At 40.4% G+C, this 18,633-nt stretch overlaps 1 protein-coding gene across 1 annotated transcript in view; it reads right to left on the bottom strand.

Moving 5' to 3' along the window:
• Positions 1-9,363: 9,363 nt before the first annotated feature.
• Positions 9,364-18,633, bottom strand: part of LOC311054229 (metabotropic glutamate receptor 6-like) — a gene marked incomplete at both ends in the record, with an annotated part of 30,228 nt that continues 20,958 nt past the window's right edge. Inside the window, 7 exons of the mRNA XM_084070107.1 lie at positions 9,364-9,456; positions 11,261-11,404; positions 15,228-15,377; positions 15,784-15,945; positions 16,365-16,600; positions 17,768-18,032; positions 18,617-18,633. The exon at positions 18,617-18,633 is cut by the window's right edge and continues 106 nt beyond it. Of these exons, the coding sequence (XP_083926233.1) occupies positions 9,364-9,456; positions 11,261-11,404; positions 15,228-15,377; positions 15,784-15,945; positions 16,365-16,600; positions 17,768-18,032; positions 18,617-18,633 (1,067 nt within the window). The remainder of the gene's footprint in view (positions 9,457-11,260; positions 11,405-15,227; positions 15,378-15,783; positions 15,946-16,364; positions 16,601-17,767; positions 18,033-18,616) is intronic.

Raw genomic sequence — 18,633 nt, 5'->3', positions numbered from 1 at the left:
GCATATCATATCATAATCATATAATAATCCAAATATTTACTACAAAAGCCACTAGACGTGTTGTAATGTAGCAGTTAACCTGTCTTCCAGATCCCATGAATTGCAGGCAGAACCTTTTGAGAATTATGTTCAGCAATTCATGGCTCATCCCCTCAGAGATGTTTTACTAATGTCACTGCTTGGCCCAATGGATTGGTCAGTCACAGTAGTTTAACTGATGTGAACAGTTAAACTACTGATGATGATCATTTGAATAAGTGGTCATGGATCCAATTCATGTGGACTGGATCCAGGCTACAGGTACTATGTAACAGATAAGATGTTTTAATGTAATAGTAGTAATGTTTTAATGTAACAACAAAATTAAAACAGTTAAACACACACAAACTCTCTAGGGCTCAGTCAAAAACACACATACAGTATTGTACAGTTGAATGAAAATATAAGAGCTGTATAAATTCACACACAGATCGTACTGAGCATGCATCTGTCTGTTTCTGTTATGGCTCATTCGTCATGGGAATAAAATACATGCAGTTCTGATAACAAGTGTGTCTCCTTTAAACACAACCCTCAGTATTTACAGTAACAATAATAATATACAAAGGTTTCTTCTGGGCACGTGCAAAGCAAGAACAATACAATAACATCCTTCTGACTAGTTTGGCAAGGTACAATTACAGTACTATGTCAGTGCTATGTCAATATTCATTCAGTACTATATCAATGTTAGTACTATATAAGCACTATATCAGTACCATATCAGTACCGTCAGTACAATAGCAGCACGCACGCACGCACGCACGCACGCACGCACGCACGCACGCACACACGCACGCACGCATACAGAATCGGTACACTGTAAACACTTCCATCAAAAGAGGTCTTGCTGATCATATGTGTGGTGTGTTCACACCTGATCCATAAACAGGTTTTGACAGGCGTAAAAAGGATCAGACGGGAGAAAGAATCGATTACAGGCAAGATGGTTTGAGGAGAAGGGATCAGAGAGGACTGCACTAACAACTGCAACAACGTACTGTATGCATGTAAACAAATTACACTATGGCTATGATCAGGCCGGCAGCCCCAGATCAGATTTTGTGGTCTATCAAGATTGGAATCAGGTCTGAAGTGACAGAAAAATAACTCATGGAAACAGATTTTTTGCTCATCAGATTTGGAACACATTGGGGCCGCCCGCTGGCCTAGCGGTCCAGTCGCATCCCACATGTATGCTGATAATCCAGCTTGACAGAGTGTCGCAGGTTCGACACCCAATCCCGACGACCTTTGCTGTGTGTCAATCCCCATTTCATGTCAGCCTACTTTCCTATCAATAAAGGCAAAAAAAATCTTTAAAAAAGATTTGAAACACATTCCTAGGTGGTTTGAAATCTGATTCAAATCTCATTTCTAAAGATGCATCTCAGGACACTGAAGCCTGATTTATACTTCATATGAAATGGGCTCGCCAGAAATGTATGCAATGACAGAAATAATCACACACCTATGACACCTATGCAGATAGGGGCGACAATGTCTGAATATACAAATCTGTCTGTTAGTCCGAAAGACCAGATTTGAGAAACAAATCGAATTTGCCTGCAATATGAAGAAAGCCTTTGACCACTAGTGTTAAATAATGTCAAATACATTCTATGCCCATATAGCGCCATCTATCTGATGTTGACACTGAAGACAGTATGTGGGTTGCATCGTGCTGGTCATTTAAAATACATATTGCCCTGTAAAATAAAGGCATTTGGAATTTCCACAAACCGTACAGCGTACAGTACCTTAGATCAGTGGTTCCCAACCAACCTTGAAAATCTTGAAAGCATCTGCGGCTTACCCATCTGACCAGTGGTCAGATGAGCAATCAGACTTTACATTTCTAGATCGAGATCATATTCCATGCAATGAGGCCTTCACAAGATGGAATCGAGTAGGGGCACCCGCTGGCCTAGCGGTCCAGTCATTTACAGTACCACATACTGTATGCTGACAGTGTGTCGCGGGTATGACTCCCGATCCCGGCGACCTTTGCTGTGCGTCACCCCCCGCCATCTCTCTCCCCATTTCCTGTCAGCCTACTTTCCAATCAATAAAGGCAGAAAAAGCCCCCAAAAATATATATATATTTTTTTAAATGGAATCGAGTAATGAGTCATCGGTCAAGATAAATATTACAGGCTCCCTCCACAACGCTTCAAGATCCTGGTCCCTACTTGTATCATCAGATAGACAGACACTAGTCAGCAGAACACTTTAGTGTTTGTCAGATGGCTTATTTCTGAGCTGAGCAGGATATGACAGTTGAAAATTCTGGATCTATAACAGATAAACACCACATAATGAAGAAATACTCTGTGTGTACATGTGTGTGTGTTTATTTCTATCATATGTTTATGTGGGTTCAACTGTGTGTGTGTGTGTGTGTGTGTGTGTGTCTAGAACACTAGAGACAGGAAGGAAACAAACAATAAGTGATCACTAATAATGAATTAGCATGGCTTATAAAGCAGTCTAAACCCTAACATTTGACATGACTGTTGAATGAAGTGATGAACAACATCATTATTTCAACCATACAGTAGATCTGGTATTCAGCCAAGTAGTTTAAATACACAAGTCAAACTATATTATACCAGTATGGTGATGAAAACATACACAGTAGCAAAGAATCTGCAGTTGTGAACTACAAAGTAAAAACAAATTTAACTGAGGACAGACTCATGAAGACCAACAATTATACTCAAAAGCATCAAAATTAGCATTTACTTAATTTGCTTACTTATCATCTACGCTGGAGTGCACCCTATAGCAAAGGGAAATTGCTTTCAGCAACTGCAGGAGAAGTTCATCAGGCGGATACCCTGATGAACTTGCACTATTATGATGTTCAGAAGGGTTTGCTGCTCTTAATGTTTTTCTACTGTCTGAGTACTTTGTCTGTGTATTGTTTTATTACTGACTGTTCTGTTTAGCTGTTTTTCTGACCTGTGAAGCACTTTGGTACAATGTGAGTTGTTTTTAAATGTGCTATAAATAAATTTGATTTGAAGTCAGTAATAAACAACACTTGCTTAGAAAAATGCTTTTTAAGCGGAGAGAAACTGTAGGAGAATAAGTGATAAGATGCTACTTAATGCAGCCTTATACAGTATATATGAACAACATGTACTGTAGTTTATAATTGTACTTAATGCAAGCAGTACACGAAGATGTAGTTTATACTGTAATTGTACCTATTGAATGCAAGCTTTAAGAAGATGTTGTTTATGATTGCAAACATCTGCAGCTGAGCATGTAGTTTTCTGTTTGTCTCTAGCCAGGCACGTTAGTTTAGCTCACACTTTCTCCAAAACACTAAAATGTCTTGTAAAGCAACAGTTAGGGATTTATGGAAAGTGTAGTCAAAATATGAGAAATTCCACATCAGGTGGCCAAAATCCTAAAATCACAAGACAAACTCCAGAGGACATACCTGTGTCCTCTTGACATTGTTACCATAATGACTGTATATGGGACCAGTGTTAAAGAACAAGGTGGTTACGATAGTATGTGCTTCTCAATAAAAACTAAGGACTTCATTCAATAACATAATTTACATGGCTGGTTTGACTACTTCTGTTGTTGAGATCTACGTTATATTGTCAGAACTCAACTCTCACTTGACACCATATTTTCTCCATTACAAAAATTGCAGTTCTTAATCTAGATCACATTATGGTATGTAAAGCTCCTGTAAAGAAGAACATCACGTGAATGGAGACAGTAATAGGTTGTCTCATCCAGTCCTCAGTCCATCCATGTCTCCATCAGTCTCTCCTGACAGGGTGACACATCAACAGTCAAACTCATCAGGACATCACTGTCTTGGATCCTACTGAACAAAGAGTTCTGTTTCCTGATGTCATCATGCGTCATCATCATGTGCATATTTGATGTGCTGTTAGTGCATGTTCCTGATAGGTTCGGGTTTATATTTTGATATATGTTATGTACTGTAGGTGTAGGACAATGTAGATAATAAATGTGTGGTCTTGTTTTCAAATGAACGGTCTTTGTGCTTAGGCGGATCCAGTTGATGCTGATACCAGGGTTATAGTTAATTGTATAAATGGACAGTTTGTGGTGATCATGAGGTGATTTAATTCTCCTCGTATCCTTTTCGGTATTGGTGCACTTTGAAGCAGGCCTCAGATCCATGTCCCGTTCAGGGACCAATCAGGATGGTGTACTGTAGATCCTGACGTAACCAATCAGATGGAAGCTCTCAGTGGACCACAGCAGAGGTGTGTGTGTGTGTGTGTGTGTGTGTGTGTGTGTGTGTGTGTGTGTCCGTGCGTGCATGTGTGTGTGTGCGTGTGTGTGTGTGTGTGTGTGTGTGTGTGTGTGTGTGTGTGTGTGTGTGTGTGTGTGTGTGTGTGTGTGTGTGTGTGTGTGTGTGTGTGTGTGTCTGTCTGTCTGTCTGTCTGTGCACGTGTGTCTGAACCATATAATCTCCATGATGATGCCTTCAGATTCCAGTCATTTGATTGGTGGAGGCGTAGTGACCTGTAGAGATAAGAAAATCCATTGGCTAGATGTTAGGGTTATGGGTCATGAACAGGGGTTAAATTGGAATTGGTAAAGAGAGGGAACACTAATCCAAAGAGCTTGGAGGGTAGGCCTATAAACGGCAAATAATTGCCTATTTATGTAAAACATAAACTGAGGTCAAAGTTATTTACAACCCTTTTATTCATATTTTCAGCCAGATTCCAGTAACTTTCTTTCGCATTACATCAGCATCCTTTTCAACTTTTAAGTAGTGGAGAGGTACATTAACAATACAGTTGGGAGAACCAAAGTAGGCTGGTGGCTTCTCTTTTTAAATGCCCATCAATGATGGGTCGTATTATGGTACAGTATTTATCATCCATTCATTGTTAACCATTAGATGACAGGCGTTTCATGTACCCATACTGTATATGGTGTTCTTATATTTTGCTAATTTAATTTTGTTAAAGCTAGTTTGATTCACTTACTTAAAGTGAAACAAACTAGGTTTTTAACTAGAATGATTGAAACAAACAAGGAGAGCCCCTTGCTAGAGGGTCGTCCCTGTGATATTACTGATGTGGCGATGAACTGCACTGGAAAATGCATTAGAATGAAGGACATATTGATATATGAGAAGATAAGTGAAGAGAAGGGAAGAGGAGTTATAGATATCCTGTTTTAGGAGACCACCAGATAAGATATCGATAGAAACCTCTAGGCCAGCTGGATCATCACCTACACCCACAGGAAGTATCCATCCTATAATGAATGGTTTCTGTCCAACTCTGGCAGCTGAAAGTCAAAGGTCATAATTCTACAATATCACACATTAATAATTCATGGACACATATGTGCTACGTACTGAAATCAATCAAATGTTGCGGAAAATATTTACTGTCCGAACGAGGAGATTCCAATCCGTCTAACCATTTAAGATCATTTACATCCTCCAAATAATCTGATACTGGACACCAAACAATGTTTTACAGAAAACCATCGCCAAATCTATCGATTGACTTTAATCTACAAACTTATAAATCCATACATAGGTTTACATGTATGCCTCATTAACACAACTGTAACATGGAACTTTTCCAAACTTGAACACACAACTGTCCTGACATGCAACAGACTGATGCCGCTCCCTTTAGTTAAGTCTGTGTAGTGGCTCTGTGTGAATGGATAACTTCAGTGAATTTACACTGAGCAAGTGGCCGTGTTGATGATGTCTTGGAGAGGGAGGTATTTGGAGAGAGAGATCACTGAAAACCAGTTCAATAATTCAGAAATAGTCACAGATCGAACTTACTCAATGGCTCATAAGTGAAACATTGTTAAAACCCAAACAACGCCTTTTTACTACCGTAGACAATTCGAGCTACAACCTGACGCTTCCCTGTGCACTCGTCTGTACATAGAGACCAATGTTATTTGTCCAGCTCGGGGGATGGCTCGTTTTGATGAAAGGTAGGTTGTAGCTTGTTGTCTACATTAGGCCTACTATGTAGGACAGATATGTTGTGTTTTGCATGGGTGCATCAATGGGAGACTGCAATGTTCTGTGAAAGGAAATACATAAAAAAGATCACATTTGATCCTCGCATCTCACACTGTAAAGTGGGAGTAGCTACATTTGTGCATACTAAACAGACACCACCCCTCACCTTATTAAACAGACTATTTACCTTTATGTGTGAACACATCTGAAACAGACATTCTCCTGTTGCCTGCTGTATGTGTCAAAGGATAACACCGGACTATGTCCGATCTCAACTGATCCCCTTGACATTTACCAGGGTTCATGTGTGAAATCCACTTTACAAACGAAACTGGTTAACCGGTTCCCTTGTAAACAGTTCTCCACTAGTACACATGTGCATGTGTACTAGTGACCAGTAGAAAGACCAGTAGAAAGGAAGGCAGGAGGGGGTGTTTAATGGAGATATAGAGGGATGACCTCCTGCCCGACCACTTCGCTCTGCCGCCTCGGGGCGACTGATTGCCTCGTCGCTCAAGGGTCCTTCTGGCCGATCTACACGGTCACAGCTTTTTTCTGTTTTGGCCCTCCAGTGGTGGAATGAACTCCCTACTGATGTCATGACAGCAGAGTCACTGCCCATCTTTCGCCGCTGGCTGAAAACCCACCTCTTCAGGAAACACTACCCTTCCTCTGTGCCTGGCCTACTTGTCAATTAGTTGTACGAGCCCTTGTCTTATTGGATCTTGTTTATTCGATACACTTATTTGTTTTTGCTCTTGCTCATTTGATTTTCCTACTTTGTCTCATCTGTTTATGAAAGTAGGTAGCTGATATATTGCACTTTTACTTTAGCGCTAGGTATATTCTTAGTTGCTTGTTTTAGAAGAGAATGCACTTAGTAGTTGATTAGTAGGTGATTAGTAGTTTCGTTCCCTACCTATGTTGAATGCACTTATTGTAAATCGCTTTGGATAAAAGCGTCTGCTAAATGACTGTAATGTAATGTAAGGATGAAAGAAGAACAAAAGTAATTTTACATAGAATGAGAAGAGAGGACGTGGAGAGGGAACAACTGGAAGAGAGAGGACAGAAGAAAGACGGAGAGAAGGGGGGGAAATTAAGGATAGAAATATGGGGGATGTGGTTGGGATTGCCTGCAAAATAAAAAATAAAAAACTTCCCTTCTCTTTGTAAATGAGGTATCTGCAGCTAAAATCACCCTCATAGTAGACTTCTGGCAAGGTTTCTAACATATTATATCTGATGTGGAACTGGGGGCTAGAACTCACACAGCCTGGATTTAATGGAACATACTGTATATCTGAGTGTCATCTGCATTTACATGAATGTCTGCTTTATTCAAGCAGCAACATAGCTACAAATGGAAAATAAAATAGGGCCCATGATAAATCCTTTTTTGTATGCCAAGACAGAGATGAATTAAAAGGAGGTGTAGGAAACACCTCCTTGGCTATAAAATATATTCATATATTAATGATCAACCTGTGTGCTTTAATTTTTGTATTGGATTTTTATGAAAACATTAGCGTTGCTCAATGCCAGAATTGCATGCACGCACACACACACACACACACACACACACACACACACACACACACACACACACACACACACACACACACACACACACACACACACACACACACACACACACACACACACACAGGTATAGTGTGTATATATATATATATATATATATATATATATATATATATATATATATATATATATATATATATATATATATATATATATATATATATATATATATATATATATATATATATATATATATATATATATATATTCTCTGTATAGATGTGTGTACTATGTATGTGTACATGTGTGTACAGTATGTGTAAATAATGTATACAGTATATACATACTGTATAGAGATATTGTACATAATGTGCATGTACTGTATGTAGGATGTGTATATTTGTATTTATGTCTTAAAAGAGGCATACATACTGTACAGAATGTACAAGCTATTCTCATCATGAGGACAAATATATGCATGAAATGCATCAAAAACCAAAAAAACTTGCTTTCCATTTTCACACACACTTTCTACACTCACCACCCTACGGCTTGTGTGCCATCATTTTGCCCTGTGTTTTGCTACAGAGCTTAAAATGGACAAAGAAAAAAAACACTTAGAATTCAGCAGCAGCAGAATAGATAAAATGACATAGCTTCAAACAGAGTCAGGGCCAGCTGAACCAAATGAATAAAGTCACTGAGTTACTTTACCCAGAGTGACAGTAATAGAAAACTGAAATGACCCAGAGGTGATCTAAAGGTTATATAAGCTAATTAATGTGCTTTTGAAACATGAACATATACTGTAAAATGTATAATTAAAAGGCAAAGAGAGGATAATAAGAGCTACACTCTAAAGCAGCGGGCTTCAGAGCATATCTCAGTGAGCCGCGGAGGTGCTGCCCAAATAGTTTAAACTTTTAATCAAAATATATACATACATTTTGTTTTACACATTTTGATTTTGCAGACAAATTACTGTCATAGCTTAATTAAATGTTGCTTATAACAAGCACAAATACTTGCCAATAAGTATTATTAACAAGTTTACAATGATCATTTGCAGGCCTGTCAGACTGATTTGCACATTGCTGGTCAGCAGACTGTGGGCCCACTCCCCAATGCAAAGGAAACACAGCCACAATTCAATATAAATATAGACAAACCTATTTTTTTTTAAAGGATTGAGAGCATATGCACAGCCTTTTGAAAAGCAGAATTGAGCTACAAAAAGTTGAGAACCACTGCTCTAAAGCAATGAGAAATGTTATGTAGACATTCACAACTTTACTCCGCACTGACTAAACACAAGAATGGATTACGGCAATAGTATCCTCCATGGCATATCCACCAAGATCCTAAATCAATTACAACACATCCAGAAGAACATTATCTCCCAGTTGTTCACCCACCCCACCATATAGACCATTTCAGCACACCTTGCTGCAATAAATGTGCATACTTTATGAGTGCTCCAGTATCTCAAGTAGTCTTTGAAGTACACAGGTAAGAAGCTTTGCATATATAATGTTTCTGTCCTCTAGATGAAAGACTGGAATTTAAACTAACCACTGCATGTCAACTGGACTTTACCAATATGAAGGACTGGTCTCAAGTCTTTGCAATGGTTCTGCAATGAAGGGTTTTAATTTGTATTGCCGAATTGGTCCAATCAGTTCATAAATGTCCCCAGCCTGCCAGGATTTGATGCAACATCCTATGGATAGTTACACAGAATAGAATAGGACAGATACCTCTAGTTTGGTGTTTCATTGCGATCGGTCTGGTTCAATCTTTGTCCCTCCATTCTGTTTGTCGTTTAGAGACTTGGTGGATATACTGGCAGCTGCCTGGACTACTCCCTGGGGAGAGATGAGGAAAGGACAGGGGGAGGATGAGATGGAGAAGAAGAAGCAGAGGAAGAAAGGAGAGGGGTAGGAATGGATCGGAGAGGAGTGGAGAAGGTTAGAGTGTAGTTTATTCTAATAGTAATGCAGTTAGGTGATGTAGTCCTTTCAAAATAACTAAGTAATCAGACTGTCTGTCCTATAGTAATCTCTCAAGAACAGATTCCGACCTGCGGTGGAATCTGTCGGAGCGGTTCGTCCTTACCAGTGCGCATTGGCTAAAAGTGGGCGTGCCTTCAGATCAGGAAGTGGGCCGCGCTTTACCCAATCAAATGTAGTGGGCGGGATTCACGTGTCCATCCACCATGATCCACCCTCCCCCCCTCGAAACTAGCCGAAACTAATTTAACAATAGCGTCCTCGGAGCGGACAAAACCACGGAAAGATATTCACATTTTAAATTACTCTTTCATCATAGAAACAAGTGGGCTTATAACCAAAACCATCCATGTTCTCTGGGAGAAGTGGTGTTAGTGTTCCGTGTAGAAATATTGTTAGTGGGAATGAAAACATGGTCGCACCAACCGGAAGTGATGCGCTATAGGCAGACATGAAACCGGTGTTTCCCTGCGCTCTAGTCTAACATTATACTCCTGCCAGACTCCACAGAATATCAGAAAAGCAGAGGTCGCTGTTTTTCATTTTCTGTGGGGTCTGGCTACGCGAGACTAGTCCTATAGAGACGAACAGCACTTTCTGTCCTACAGAGAAAAACACCACCAGCCAGGGTGTCTGCACATTTTTAAATTACAAATTTAATTTCTCGTCCTCCAAGCACCTCTCGTTAAACAACCGATTCGGATGTTATCAGCCCATTACCACAGCAGCTGTAATCTTTACCTCTTACTTTACATACTTATTTACTTAATCAGCATCATTGATAACACCCGAAGTGTTAAACTTGCATTTCCCCATTGCTGAGCCAGCATGGTTTGCTTGCAACGTTGTGTTCTTGTGTTTTTCCTTCTCTGCGCTGCAGTCCTTAAATCGAAAACTACTTTTAGTTAAAATGTGGATCACAGCCACATAAGGCCTGTTTTGCATTTGTCATATAGGCTTCATTCATTCTGCCCCAAGTCATAACTCCCACAAGTCCAGACATTTTAAGGCCTTACATTTCACGAATGAAATTCATGACATTTTAAGACAAAAATCGTGGATAGTTTCTAGTAGGCTACTGTATTTGGTATCGCCTCCGCCGAGGTTCCAAGTGAGCTGAGGTGATCCAAAAGGTGCAGATTGCTCATTGGACAGAGAAAATCGTCACTAGTGTCATTGTGTCACAATTAACGCCCCTATAACTGCATGGAAGCTGCCGAATACTGTTAACACATTTCTCAACTAGCTGTAAATCTGAAAGGAATCATGAACATAAACAGTTTTTGTTGGACTGTATAGGTGATATAGAGATCATTTCCAGAAAAGTAGCTATTGTTCTTTTAGAAGTCTACTAGCCAGAGGGTTGGACACACCTATGGTACCCAACTAAGCCCTTGGCTGGTACCACAGCAATTAGAATCGATTTGAGTTAAGCCAGAACCATGCAGTGGAAAAGAGACATATAAGTCTGAGAAGTGAAACATCAAAGCTCATCTCCCGTTGTTGTAAAGAACTACTAGACAGTATTAGAACGACTCTTAGTCGATATTGAAATGTTGCTGATATGTAATTTCAAGCCCAGTCATGACCTATGACAGCTCAACCGTGGCAGTGGGGGAATGGCTGTTTTCAGGAGGTGTGGCCAGGGGTGTGCTCATACCTTAAAGCTTTTTTTGTTCCTTTTCTGAACATTCTGTTCGGGGAGAAACAGAATGACGTAAACCTTGGGCATATAGAGCATCCCCAACGACACAGAAGCACTCAGAGACATGGACACAGTCAGAGTGGTCGTCTGGATAAACATCTGGAGAGAGACAGACAGACAGACAGACAGACGGATAGAGAGACAGCCAGACAGACAGACAGACAGACAGACAGACAGACAGACAGACAGACAGACAGACAGACAGACAGACAGACAGAAATGCAGACAGAGACAGAGAGATAGACAGACATTGAAATTGTCAGTGTGTCTCTCCGAATCGACATCTATAGAGAAATGGACAGAATTGAGGTATAAAAAGAGCAGAGGAGAGATGAAAAGACGAGAGGAGAAAAGAGGAGATGACATAAGCAGTGCACCCACCCACACACATACGTAGTATTTCACACTCACTCATGCACACACGCACGCACGCATACACGCACGCACGTACGTACGTACGCACACAGTTATTCGTCTGGTCTTTGTTGAAGGGTGAAAAGGGAGCAAAGACAACAGAGGAGAAAAGTAGACAATAGACATGCACACACACACACACACACACACACACACACACACACACACACACACACACACACACACACACACACACACACACACACACACACACACACACACACACACACACACACACACACACACACACACACACACAGGGTCTATAATTATTACTTAAAAGTTGTACAGCTGTAATATGCATAATCGCTTTGGCAGCATTGTTCTGTACATTTAAAAAGAAACGACAGGGCTGTAGTTTATCTGTCAGCCTGCAGGTTATTCTTTAACTCCAATGCACAATAGACTAGTAATCTGTTACCATGGAGACGGTGGGGGGCTGAGCGAAGAATAGAACGGAGGAAGAGAGGAGAGGAGAGCATTGGTAAATATGTTTTGCAAATAAAGTTTGTAGCCTGGATTATTTTAGTTTGGATTATTTCACTGTGAACTAGTGTAGTGTGATCAATAATAATAGCTGTACAGGAAAAACAGAGGTTATGGTCTTTCTTTTTATTAATCAATTTTCTTTTAATAAAGATATATGTTTTTTACAATAATGATCTCACACTCCGTGAATCCCCACCCTGTGTGCAGAAATGACAACACAGAATGTACGCGTGATGATATTAAAGGAAAGCGCACAAACTACAAAGTCATAGCGGGTGTGCGCTTTACGGGTGCTTGGGTGGTACAATGCAGTAAAGTACCTGCCCATCACCACAAAGTCTAGAGCCAAATTCCAATACTCAAACTTCCACACTCGCGCACTCCACTCTCGTCCTCCACTCGCACCTTAGTCCCGCCTCCGAGCGAGGAGGCGGGACTAAGGGGATTAGATGCGAGTCCGGAGGAATCAAGCAGGTTGGACTGATAACCACATTCCAATACTCACTCCTGTATTTCTCTTTTATATGCTTATGAATTGAGCTGTTTAACATGCATTCATCCACACCCATGCACACTAAACAGCATCAATGTGTAAATTTAATTTGTTGCTTCAGTAGCTTTGATCACTGTTATTCAGATATAAATGCACGTCAGTATCTCTTCCAGACACTTTCACTCTCAGACCGTTCATAAACACGCATTCATGCAGTCACGCACTGTGTCATGTTTAGGATATGACTCATATGAGCAGATCAAAGTTTCATCGGTTCTCAAACATCCCTTTGCAGTCCATGACACAGTACAGCTTTTAGACCCCACACCTCCCATACAGCTTCGACCCAAACAAGACATTAGATGGTGGGCCAGAACACGGCTAATCTAGTACCTGGAACAACCTCATATACAAAAATAATAACTATATTGTTATAAAAGTTACTACATAAAGATGTGGTATAACAATTGATAGAAAAGCATGTGGAATCAAATGTTATAGGTGCACACAGAAATGCTTATGTAATCCTTTTTGTGCAGGCATCATCCTTCATCCTTGAATGTTTCACTTAGAGGATATTTAGTTCATAAAAAAGTTTCAAAAGAACATTTTATCTAGTAGAGACAGAGTTATAGTCCTTTTCGAACAAGAGCTCCTTCATGGTTCAACGTATCTTAGAACGGAGAGAAACAATGTATCATTTAAGAGATGTGAAACAAAGCTTTGGTTTGTTTTTTAAATGTGAGAGAGGTTTTTCATCCAAAAGACACAAGAGGAAAGTTGACAGTGAAAACATAACATTCAAAGAATGGAAATAGAACTATTCGTTCATCATACCTGATTTCATCAATTCAAAGCTATTGCTGTCCATATCCTACCTGGACTGTCAGTCAGCTATTGTAAATTATTCACGAAATAATTTGTCGGGCCAGATATGATCGATGGAGGGCCAGTTCTGGCCCACGGGCCGCCTGTTGCCTACCACTGGTGTATAGTCTATACGAACACAACTGGTCCATGTTCGGGGGAGGGAAGCCGGTTGGGGAAGATGAATTTGTCACTGCACATACTCCTACAGGCTGGGGCGGCACCTGTCAGCGGGGGGTGTTGGGCGGGAGGAGTACGACGGAGGTGCTATGTCCTCCCAGTGAGTCCTCCTCACTAGCAGGTGAGCCAGTTAGGTTACAACAGCAGTGACTACACACAGAAATGTGTGTGGGGAGGAATACATTGGGCCCGATTCACTAAGCTGGTCGCAAATAACGTGATAAATAAATTGACTAAAGGAGGGTTTATTTTCTTTAAGCAAAAAACGATGTGCAATTCACAAAGGGGTGTATAAATCCCTCAAATGTGCGGATCACAGTTGTTCACGGTTGGTCAGAGGCACGTTCATGTGGAAGATCATTTGCATTGCTCCACGCCCCATTTAAGACCATAAAAGGTAACCAGAAACAGACGAAAAACGACGCAACTCTCCAAAAGAGACAGATCTACAAGCATATAACGCGGCGCACCGCATGACAACTTGTAGATAAGTGGAAGCAAGTCCCTAGCGCGATTAAATGTTTATAAAGTAAATAGCCAACTCTCACGTGTAATGATAATAAGAAGTTTGTTTAAAAAGTTTAATTTCACTACCAAAGGCTAATAAAACTTGGAATGGACATTATATAAGCCCTTTCTACTGAACAATCGCTCACTCACCTTAGCCGAGGTAAAAAGATGATGCTGCTGGAATATCCGATAATTCTGATCAGGGCATTATTGATTACTGAGGGGATTCTGTCCTTTGGACGAACCCTCCACTCCACTATCCTCATCAAGGTAAGACTGCTTTGTGATGTGGTCAAATCAATATTATAAATTAAATGCGCGATAGTTGGCATGAAAACTGAGGGAACTAAATAATTCGGCTCTGTGTCAACTGAAAAGAAACCATTGACATCTTCTTTCTTTCTTTTTTATATGTGTTGACAAATGTTGGTCACATAAATATTTTATTTGAGGTTTGGCACTGTTGTAATAGATTTTTCATGAAGAATAAGGCATTGTAATGACATACGCAAGCTTTGCATTTAAAGATTAGTGAATCAGACAACGTAGGAATTTTCGTGCTGGTACATTCAAAATATGGGCGCAAATTGCTTAGTGAATCGGGCCCATTGGCATAACGACTAAATTGGGGAGAAACACGGCTAAAAAAGAGAGATAGTTTAAGTTAGTTAGTGTTGGTTTTGGTTAGTTAGAGAGTGTTAATTTATGTCAGAGATTTTACAGTTCGGTTAACTTTGTGATCACTGAGGATTTTATGGTATAGTGCAGTGTTGTGTTCTAGGTTTTATCGGAGGGTATACGCTACGATACGATGCGCGTGGTCGTGGGTATACGGTCTCGCGTTTTCAATGGATGAAATGGTTATTAGACTGTATACGCTTCTTCCCAAAATAATCTGGACTGTGTACGCCGTATACAGCGTATAACGGTAGAACACACCACTGGTATAGTGTTAGGTTCCTACCTTACCTTCTCAGTAGATTGAGCGGTACCAAAGAAAATCGGTACGAAGGCCAACCAGATGATGCAGGTGGTGTACATAGTAAAGCCGATTGGTTTGGCTTCGTTAAACGTCTCCGGAACTCCTCGACTCTTCACCGCGTACACGGTGCATGTTACCTGGCAACAACAGCACACATAAGTCTCTCACATTAGCAAAAACAACATACACGCTACACCACCCATCAATATCAATCATCCATCAAACGATATTGAAAATGTATCTGGTGAAAAACTGTAATTTGTTCCACACATGAAATATGCTGTATTATCATCATCATAATAATATATTAATCTTACTATGACTGCTATTACTGTAGCATTAATATAACAAATTATAATCTCTCCATCAGAACTATTCTGTAGCTGTTTTAACAAGTTATAATAATCTCTCTATCAGAACTATTCTAGCTGTTAGAACTATTCTATAGCTGCATAATCTCACCATCTGAATTATTCTGTAGCTTAAATTATCATCTCTCTATCTGTACTATTCTGCATATGAGATAATAAATTATAATCTCACCATCAGAACTATACTGTAGCTCAGACAGCATATTAATGACAGGTCAGACATGTCACATTTCAACACTCCTCTGGCAAATTCTGGATTGGGTGGTCGCTGTTCCTCATAATCTATGGTGGCGTGGGGTGGAACAACCGCAAACCAGACAAACACACCTAGAACCTAAAAAACAGGACACAACAGAACACACACACACACACACACACACACACACACACACACACACACACACACACACACACACACACACACACACACACACACACACACACACACACACACACACACACACACACACACACACACACACAGAGAGACAGAGAAAGAGAGAGAGAGAGAGTAGTAGAGGATCCATAAACAGCAGAATATTTTTTTTTGCGTGCGTGTGTGTGTGTGTGTGTGTGTGTGGGTGGAGTGTGTAGCCTACTGTATATAGTATGTGGTGTATATAGTATGTGGTGTATGTGTGTGTGTGTGTGTGTGTGTGTGTGTGTGTGTGTGTGTGTGTGTGTGTGTGTGTGTGTGTACATGATCAGACAGACAGATGGTCACTTTGTAGGCATAAATTAATAGAGTTTTACCTGTACTGATATTAGTATGAATGTGATGACTAGTTGAGAGGTTGGACTGATGAACTTTGGAGGAGAGACAGACTTCTTTCCCTGTTCAAAGATTCTGTAGATTCTGTTAGTTTTCGTCAACATGGCCGAGTACGTGATGGCCATGCCGAGACCCAACAGCAGCCGCCTGAATGCACAAATCACAGCGCCAGGCTCAGCGATCATCAGAAACGTTATCAGGTAGATTAGAAAGATACCTATGGAGAGAGAGAGAGAGGGAGAGAGAGAGAGAGAGAGAGAGCGAGAGAGAGAGAGAGAGAGAGAGAGAGAGAGAGAGAGAGAAGCCTGATTTATACTTTGTCATACAACAATGCTCCACACAAAAATATCTGTCTGTCTGTCTGTCTGTCTGTCTGTCTGTCTGTCTGTCTGACTGCCGTATGTTGCTGAAATTAATTTGGAGACTAGTAAAAAGAATATTTCAAGTTGAAATGTATTTGTTTTTTCATCACCTTTAAAGTTGCAATCCGGGACTTACTAAATGATATAAAACGTTACTGTAGCCAGTCGGTATGGTAGAGTATGTTAATACAATATAACTAGCACATATGCAGTGGTTGGATGTGGTCTCCCTGATATTATATTGATCATTTTAGACACCTTTGTTGGGTAGGAGTCGGACACTTACTGGTTGACAAGTAGCCCTGAAGAAAGAAAATTATGTATATTTTTTAATTTAATCTTGGTTTCATTTTTTCCTACAATATATTGTTATAAAAAAAATGCATAAATTGCAATTCACCATTTTTAATTAAAAAACAATCAAGTGATGATTAATCAGTATACTGTAGGTACAGCTGTAGGCTTGACTCATCATTTTAATAAAAAGGAATGGAGAACATAATGTTTTTAGCCTGGATTTAAAGTAGTCAGCATTGGAGCAAGTGTCCGATCTTCTGGAAGTTTGTTACAACTATGCAAGACAGCTAAATGCTTGTTTCTAAAATCATGTTTTGTTTTAACTCTGGGAACAGTTAGTAGACTGGTCCCAGGTGTCCTGAGATTTCTCAAGGGTTCATAATGTAAAAGCAAGTCAGTGATTTAAAGATGAGAAGCAATATTTAATTCACAATAGAAGCGGAGCATGCAGAGATCTGAGAATTAAGTGTAATGCATTCAGCTTTCTGAGCCCTTGTTAGAACTCTAGCTTCTGCATTCTGGATGAGCTGTAGTCGTCTGACAGCGTTTTTGTGGAGTCCTGAAAAAAGACCATTTACAGTAGGCTGGCTTAGTAAGTCAGCCTACGGCGACTTACGCGAAGCGGCCCTGACATCTAGTTATTATTATTAGACATAGTAGTGTTGGTAGCAGTAGAAGAAGCATTAGTAGTAATAACAGTTAATAGTAGCAGTAGTAGTACCTACCTGTTAATAGTACATAACTCAGTTCTCTCCCTGATGCTCTAACGATGGGTGTGTCGTTGTACTTCATGAATGTGATGACCACACAGGATGTGGCGATGATTCCTAATATGGCCAAGAAGGCGGGGACTATGGCCCAGGGGGAGTGCCATTCCAGCTTGATGATTGGCGTTGGTCGGCAAGAGGTCCGGTTGAGGGAGGGGCGCATATCAAACGGACAGCTCTCACATGTAAACTCATCTACCTGGTACTGGTAACCATCACATAACTGGGAGAGGGACATAGAAGGCATAATGGGAAGCATATCGTTGCTATCGGTCAGAAACCTTGAAATCTCTGTATTTCAAGGATTTCCACAGCGACGATATATTGTAGGTGTGACACAGAATTAAAATGTTTTATCTGTCTGTATGCAAATGAAGGGTGAAAAGGTGGCCGCACACACTAGTAGCCCAAGTGCCAATCTTTTATTATGGACGCAGAGAAATAGAAACCAACGTTTTGGCAGACAACTGCCTTCTTCTGGGTATCCCTTTTCAGGTTATCCCTTCTTCAAGGTATCTCTGGGGCGTGGCCATCCCTAAAGTATCCCTGAAGAAGAAAGTTGGTTTCTATTTCTCTGCATCATAAAAGATTATGTATCTTGAAGACTAGTCATTTGGATTCTTCTGCCGGGGGCCGGCACCATTACAAGGACTTTGGTGTGCATAGCATTCCTGTGTATACTTATCTGTCTGTATGAACAAATATGCATTTATATGTGTGTGTGTGTGTGTGTGTGTGTGTGTGTGTGTGTGTGTGTGTGTGTGTGTGTGTGTGTGTGTGTGTGTGTGTGTGTGTGTGCGTGCGTACCTCACAGTGCCAACAGC

Source organism: Gymnoscopelus microlampas (genome assembly GCF_963454915.1).
Source record: "Gymnoscopelus microlampas genome assembly, chromosome: 10".
Lineage (NCBI taxonomy): Eukaryota > Metazoa > Chordata > Actinopteri > Myctophiformes > Myctophidae > Gymnoscopelus > Gymnoscopelus microlampas.
Note: the sequence above shows the minus strand (reverse complement) of the source record. Positions and strands in the feature narration are given on the sequence as shown.